This window comes from Arachis duranensis, chromosome 5, assembly GCF_000817695.3.
Source record: "Arachis duranensis cultivar V14167 chromosome 5, aradu.V14167.gnm2.J7QH, whole genome shotgun sequence".
NCBI classification, from domain to species: Eukaryota; Viridiplantae; Streptophyta; class Magnoliopsida; order Fabales; family Fabaceae; genus Arachis; species Arachis duranensis.
In genome coordinates this window covers 94,249,317-94,257,490 of record NC_029776.3, presented here as the reverse complement: position 1 = coordinate 94,257,490, position 8,174 = coordinate 94,249,317, and the positions used below count along the sequence as shown (strand labels likewise).

The 8,174-nt window shown below is 27.1% G+C and overlaps 1 protein-coding gene across 1 annotated transcript; it reads left to right on the top strand.

Moving 5' to 3' along the window:
* The first annotated feature begins 2,874 nt into the window (after positions 1-2,874).
* On the top strand, positions 2,875-5,451 carry LOC107490633 (uncharacterized). Its single transcript, XM_016111429.3, has 5 exons — positions 2,875-3,128; positions 3,277-3,326; positions 3,791-3,917; positions 4,495-4,599; positions 4,709-5,451. Exons 1-5 carry the CDS (start codon positions 3,014-3,016, stop codon positions 5,329-5,331), a joined length of 1,020 nt encoding a protein of 339 aa, XP_015966915.1. The 5' UTR covers positions 2,875-3,013; the 3' UTR covers positions 5,332-5,451.
* The last annotated feature ends 2,723 nt before the right edge of the window (positions 5,452-8,174 follow it).

Below are 8,174 nucleotides of genomic sequence, written 5' to 3'. Positions count from 1 at the left end.
ATATTATTACTCTCAAAAGCTTACATTGATAAAAAAAAATAATATAAATAATTATATGCTTGTATGAGTGCCATTATTTTGATATAATTTTTTTTAATGTGTTTAGCAAATTTTTAGTAGTAAAAATAAAAGTACTAAAAAATTATTAAAAAAATATCTTTTTTGAAAAGTTACAATTTACATCTTTTTTAAAAATATATTTTTTCTTAAAAAAATATTTTTCACATAATAAATGAATAAAAAAATACTTTTATCTTATTTTATCCAAACATAATTAATAAATAAAAAATTTTTTTACATGAGATATCCAAATATAAAATTACTTCTACTTTTATAAAAGATCTTTTTCAATAACAGTGCCCAAACAAATTCTATATCTCTATCATTCTCGATTCATTTACATAAAATGGATCTAAAATTTTAGTTTCCCTTACTTTATGGTGGATTAGTATGCTGAGGAACTACTCACCAAACTCTTTTTTCTTTATTTTTTAATTAAAATTAATTTAATAAAAATTAATAAACAAAAAATATAATCAAATTTAAACATAAATAAAAAAATCAATTTATAATACAATTATTTAAATTTTTAAAATTAATAAAAATGTCTATTTTTAAATTACTTTCAAGAACAAAAAATAGTTTCAACTCAATTTTTAATTAAGAAACAATTTTAAAATAACATCAAAATTTACAACATAAAAATAAAAAATAAAATTGTATAATAAAAACCCTCTCTACAACACAAAAATAAAAATTCAAAATTTTTTTTATTTTTTTAATACTTTTACTTTTATTATTAGAAATTTACCAAACACCCATAAAAATAAAAATAAAAGATATTTTTTCATTAAAAAATATCTTTTTTATCAAAATAATGGCACTCAAATAAATACAAAAAATCGAATTCTATTTAATTAAAATTAATTTAATAAAAATTAATAAACAAAAGATATAATCATAATTTAAACATAAATAAAAAGTTAATCAATTTATAATACAATTATTTAAAATTTTAAAATTAATAAAATTATTTATCATAATATCTATTTTTAAATTACTTTTAAGAAAAAAATAATTTCAACTCATTTTTCAATTAAAAAACAATTTTAAAATAATATCAAAATTTACAACACAAAAATAAAAAAATAAAATTTTATAGTAAAAAATCCCTCTACTTCAAGAAACAAGTTACGAATGAATATGAAAGGCTAGTGATTAATCCCAAAATTAAAAGAATAAAGGTAAAGTATTTTTTTTTAAATTTGACAAAAAAATTTAAAATATATCTAAATTTTTAAAATATTTTTAAATTTTATTTTGTTATAATTTTGTTTCAAAAATTTTTAATTTGCATTAAATATATTCTTGTTAATTTTTTAAAAAATTTAGAATTTATTCAACAACAATTACATCAAAACAATTTTCAACACAAACAAATCAAATATAATTGTCATGTATTATTGTTGGTTGGTATTAATTTTTTTAAAAATTTAGCTATCGAAAATGTATTTGATACAAATCGAAGGATTTAGATCTTCTAAATTTTGAATTTTAATTTAGAAGATAAAGTGTGATCTTTCATTATTTATTTCATAGATAAGACAAAAAAATAAAAAAACCTATTTAAAAATAAAAAATTACACTTTATCCTCTAATATAAAAATTCAAAATTAAAAAAATTCAAATTTTAAATCAAAAACTTTTAAAATAAAATTAAAACAAAACAAAATTTAAAAATAGGGCAAAAAACGTGTTTAAGCCATGGGAGTGAAAAATTTACGAAAATCAGCCAAACAGAATTCCTAGACAGCAATCAACCACTACCCTAAACCGCTAACCATCAATAAAACCACTATCCAAAATCATTAACAAAAACCCCTTACAAAGGTAAATTACAAAAACCACTAACAAAAACTACTGGTCTAAACCACTTGCTTAAACCGCTAACACTAACATAAACCGCTATAGAAAACCATTAACAAAAACCACTATCCTAAACCACTAACAGTAACATAAACCATTATCAAAAACCATTAACAAATACCATTATCATAAACCGCTTTCATCAACTACTACCATTAACCACTAACAAAAAACACCATCAACAGCGCAACATCATAAACCACTAACCTCATCGTTGATCACCCCGGCGATATGAGCAACTCCATCCAAACGATAAAGCCTCCCCGGATCCTCCCCCATTGCCTGAAAATGCCGCTATGGTCTTACTCGGCCCGAATGTTGGTCGTTTTCTTTGGGATTTGGTGGGGTTGGATAATGACAAAGTGATTCAAATGAACTTGGTTCGAACTCCTTATATAGCCAAAACCCTTGTAATTCGAATCAACTTGATTCGAATTATCTCGTAGCACCAAATAAACCTAATTCGAATCAATTTGATTCGAACCCCTCTCTTGTGCCCCTCCCCATGTAATTCGAATTAATACGTTTCGAACTACCTTTTTGGAATTCGAATTTATTCGTTTCGAATTACTACGAACATTGCATGCATAATTCGTTTCTAATTAATTCGAATTACCATGAGTAGTTTTTCAAAGTAGTTCGAATTGAATCAATTCGAATTACGTTGAAACTTAATTCGAAACATATTGATTTGAATTATATAAAAACTTGTTCTGGTGGATTGAAGTATCGAAGTTTGATTTGGCTAATTTGCGTTAAACTGAGCTCCCCTTGGCTCATTTGGATTTTTTACCCTTAAAAATATTTTTAAAATTTTTATCAAATTTTAACCCAAAAAAAATTACTTTACCCAAGAGAATAAAAAACTGCTATTGATCTTTTCAACAGTCAAACAGCATACGCCCTTGTTGATAGAGAAATGATTATCCAAACGAAATCATAAATTCATAACCTGACACCTCATAATCTCAATTCATGAGTACAACATCAAAAACAAAAAGCGTATATTCATTTAGTTACGTCACATCCACCTAGCAACTCAGTGACTCAGTGAGTGAGACCGGCGATTCAATCACCTTCCCTTACAATGGCCGATCAGAACCAGAAACCTGAGATCTTCGAGCTCAACAATGGCACCATGGACGTCAAAGTTACCAACCTCGGATGCACCATCATCTCCCTCTCCGTTCCCGGCAAAGATGGTTTCCCCTCTCTCCCTTTTCCCTTCTCAATTCCTATAATCTTCATTCAAAATCTTCATGAATTAAACTAATTTGATGTTGCATGCATTTTTTTTCCTTAAATTATCAAAGATAGAAACTGAGTTGTGTTATTTTTTTGTGTGGAAAGGGGCGTTGTCTGACGTTGTTCTTGGCCTCGATTCCGTTGAATCATATCAGGTGAAAATTAAGCAAATCCTCATTTTTTGTTTTTCAATGGATCATGATTTGAATCGCGATTGCTAGTTTAGTTATACATTTGATTGGATTGGTTTTTTATCTAATTGATGTGCATTGTGTTTCTCTTTTTCAAGTTTCTATCTATGAAGTTTGAAACAACAATATCATGCGTTTCTGAAAGGCCTTGACAAGTTACATTTATCCATATAGTGGAGGGATCGATTGATATTATTACAATTATTAGTATTTGTCTTTCCTTTTTTTTTTCCAATTTCTTCCTGGTAGAATGTTATTTTATAGACATTAATTTTATAATTATATTTTCTGATAGATACAGTGGATTGCAAGAAAATATTGAATCATGGTCGATAACAATCCACCATGATTTGACATGTTCATAGGCTAGAATTTGGTTTCTCAGTTTTATTTTGATGATTGATTTGTCGAATTTGTTATGCATGCAGAAAGGTCTTGCTCCTTATTTCGGCTGCATTGTGGGTCGCGTAGCAAACCGAATTAAGGAGGGAAAGTTTACACTTGATGGGGTTGAGTACTCTTTGCCTCTCAACAAACCCCCAAACAGTCTTCATGGTATCAATTCTACACTCTTGATTTCTACATATCCTCTGCTCCACATGTTTAGTATGTTCATATCTGTGTGCATTTTGGTTAGGATCATGTTAATTCTATGGTTGCGAACTATGACTTTAACATATCTATCTGATTGACTATCTGTTGCAAGAGTCAGCTTTGAAAATTATGGCAAAGCAAGAAAGGATTCTCATGGTTGAGAGATGCTTTGTCGGCAATAAACAAAGCTGCAATTTGTACACTAACACTATAATTCTCCAATAGAATTTTGAAATGGCATTAAATCTCAATCATTTTCTATAGGAAATTACTCCTCTAAACACTGTAATGCTGATCATCAGTCTAAGGATTCGTTATATATTACAAAAATACTTTGTATAGCTGTTCTCAACAATGCTGGAGGTGGACCACCTAACATTCTTGGATAAACCTTCTTTTGCTCTTTTCACGAATAACATTACATGATTATGGAATAGAATTTGAAATAGCCTAAAAGCACAAGTGTTTTCTAAGACAGCTATTTGTTTTTGTTATAAAATTTGTGTGTGCCTGATCCATTTCTGTTTTCCAATTTTAGGAGGAAATATAGGGTTCGATAAGAAGGTATGGGAGGTTGTTGAATATAAAAAGGGTGAAACCCCATCAATTACTTTTAAATATCACAGTCATGATGGAGAGGAAGGTATTATTTATTCTTTCTTCCTCTTACTTTTGAGTGTCTCAGTTATTCTGCCCTTTTGTTTCTCTTTATCTATTTATTTTTTCATATTTTTTTTTCACTGCCATATAAGGTTATCCTGGGGATATTACCGTTACTGCAACTTACACGCTCATTTCGGGAACAACTATGAGGCTTGACATGGAAGGAGTACCAAAGGACAAGCCCACCATAATTAACTTAGCTCAGCATACCTATTGGAACTTGGCTGGCCACAACTCAGGAGACGTCCTTAACCATTCCATTCAGATATGGGGGAATCATGTAACCCCAGTCGATCAGAACACTGTGCCAACCGGCGAAATAATGCCGGTGAAGGGCACCCCGTTTGATTTTACCACTGAGAGTAGAATAGGCAACACCATTGGTCAGGTTGGAATGGGATACGACCACAACTATGTGCTTGATTGTGGTGACGAGAAAGCAGGTTTAAAACATGCTGCTAAAGTGAGAGATCCCTCAAGTTCAAGAGTGCTAAACTTGTGGACAAATGCCCCTGGCATGCAGTTTTACACGGCAAACTATGTCAATGGCGTTAACGGAAAAGGAGGCGCCGTATATGGAAAGCATGCAGGGCTGTGTTTGGAGACTCAGGGATTCCCTAATGCCATAAACCAGCCAAATTTCCCATCTGTTGTGGTTAGACCTGGTGAGAAGTACCAACATTCAATGTTGTTTGAGTTTTCAATCGAGTAAAGTGATGATGTGACATTGGAATGAGGAAGACGTTTTTTTCTTTTTTCTGTTTCCATACTTTGGTTTGGAACTCAAACAACGGTGTTTCCCACAATAAGTAAAATGTGTGTTTGTCTTTTACATGAATGTGTTGCCTTCTTTATGTTACGGTTTCAAGACTATACCGTTCTAACTTCTAAGAATATCAACATAGAAAGAGTAAGTTGAGGCATAAATCTCAGAACACCTAAAATAAAGTATGCGAGTTTAAATCTCAATCTCAACGTACCAGATTGTGGAGGAAATGTAGTTCAGTATAAAGAAAGAAGGTGGATGTTACAATACTCCCCTTATGTTTGGAGTTTTGAAACTCCTTTATAGTATTAATATTGTAATATGGGTTGACACAGTTTTCTAATAAGTATTTTATTAATAGAGCTTTTATTATATATTGAAAACTTCATCAAATAATTAATGTCAACAATATTTTTTTAAAAGATTAATATTTAAAAAATTAACACTAACATAAAATTATATTTTCAAATAAAAACCATAAAATAATTATAAAATATTAATAGAATACGTTGCTTAATAAAACAAAAATTAAAAAAAACGTTGCTTATAAATTATTTTTATAAATTAATAATTTAATCTCCCATCTTTACTTATTAAGCAACACTTTTTTAATTATTGTTTTATTAGTGTTGATTTTTTTATTGAAATAAAATAAAAAAAATTATTGTTTCCATAACAATATTTTTATTTTTATCTTTTAAAATTTATTTTGTTTTAAAATTTCATAAACTCATTACAGTCATACTGGTATATTTTTATTTTTATTAATTTAATTTTATTCACATAATTTAAAATTTTAAATTATAAAATCTTTAAATTAAAATTTAAATAAATATAATTTAATTAATAACTTAATTTAATTTAATAAAAATAAACGTATTCATATTATTATATTTATATGATTAATTATATTTATTCGATTTAAAAAAATAACTATTTAAAATCGTTAATTATAAATTAAAAAATTAATATACTCGTATTATTTTTAATACGATTATGTTTACAATACTCCCTAATAGTTTAGTAAATCAACTGTGTATAAAGTTTTTAATTATTTAATGAATCAATACTCTATATATTTTTATTTTTAAATTAGTTTTTTGCAGTTAAAATTTCCATTATTTTCTTTATATTTATGTTACTGTTTCTGCTTTAAATATTAAAATCCTTTATATTTATTTTACTCCATGGCTCTCTTTCTCAAATCTCACTTCTAACCAAATCTATCACTACCGTTCACTATCGTGACCGGTGTCTTGTTTAACGTTACATCTCCTTCATCATTTTTTATTATTTTATTCGGATATGTTTTTAAACTATCTTCAATTTTTGTCCCTATTTTAATTGTTCTGGTATTTTATTTTTGTTCCTATTTTAGTGTTTTAAATTAAAATTTAAAATTTTACTTTCTAACTCATTTAGTAATCTAATTCTAAAAGAACATCTTAATATTTAAACTTAATACTAAATAATATATTTGATTCTATTAATTAAATTTAAATTCACATTTTCGTGTTGTTTCTTTTATTTACCAAAGATAAAAAAATTTAAATTCAAATTTTTATTTTTTAATTTAATAAAACAACTTTAATTATTTAAAGAGTATTTTTATCATTTAAAATTATATGAAAGTACATTTTAGTCTTTTAAAATCAAATTTAAATTTTAACATTATAAATTTATTAAAGAGTAAAGTACTGTTTTTGTTCCCAACATTTGGGATAAGTCTGAAAGTTATCCCTAATGTTTAAATCGTTTTATTTAAGTATCTAACATTTTAAAATTGGCTCCATGTTGTCCTGCCGTTAGGGATCTGTTAACAGAATTGACGACGAGACAACATTGAGACTATTTTAAAATGTTAGGGACGTAAATAGGACGAAAACGTTGGGACAAATCCCTAATAGCAGGACAACATTGAGCCAATTTTGAAATGTTAGATAGCGTTTGGTGGAGAGACAGAGACGAAAAGATTGAAACTGAGAGACAGAGACCAAAAGACAGAGATTGAAATAAATCTCAGTATTTTGTTTGGTGCAAAGTGGGAGACAGAAATTAAAACAAGAATGAAACTCTAATTTAATTTGTACAAAGGGTAAAATTGGAATTAATTAATTGAAATGAGAATATTTTAGGTATAAAATATTATTAAAGTTTCAGTCTCCATCTTTAAAAATTTTAGTCCGTTGTGTCCTTACTTTTTGGAGGTACTGAAATACTGAAATTTTAGGGATAGAGACAGAAATTTTAGTACCAGTCTCTAAACCAACAAACATGATACTGAGTCTCTGTCTCTTAGTCTCTGTCTCAATAAGACGATTTAAATGTTAGGAACAATTTTAGGACTTACTCCAAACGTTGAGGACAAAAATGATACTTTACTCTTTATTAAATAATATCATTTCAAATTAGAATTTGATTTTTAAATAAAAGAAAAAAATATAAATAAAAAAATGAATGATAATTAAAGTGAGATTAGGGTTAGACAAAAATTATATAATTTGTTGTTAGATTGGTTGTTTGAGCTTGTAAGTCAGTGTTAATTTTTATAAGGACATTTTTATCTTTATAAAATTATTTATAAGAATATTTGATAAATTAAAATTTAAAATTTTATTTTCTAATTCATTTAAACAAATTTAATCCTAAAATAATTTTTATTGTTTAAATTTATAGTTTTTGATGCATGTAAACAAGGATCAATACCAAAGAGATATTTTTGTCATTTTATTAATATTTAAATAAATATTTTATAAATTTTAAGTTATTTTTAAAAAAGATAATTTTAT

What these genes read in the sequence shown, in the direction of transcription:
- LOC107490633 (XM_016111429.3), top strand. Translation starts at nt 3,014, where the DNA reads ATGGCCGATCAGAACCAGAAACCTGAGATCTTCGAGCTCAACAATGGC. An exon ending in ATTCCGTTGAATCATATCAG is followed by an intron (nt 3,327 to 3,790) that starts GTGAAAATTAAG and finishes TTATGCATGCAG; the next exon opens with AAAGGTCTTGCTCCTTATTT. An exon ending in CAGTCATGATGGAGAGGAAG is followed by an intron (nt 4,600 to 4,708) that starts GTATTATTTATT and finishes CTGCCATATAAG; the next exon opens with GTTATCCTGGGGATATTACC.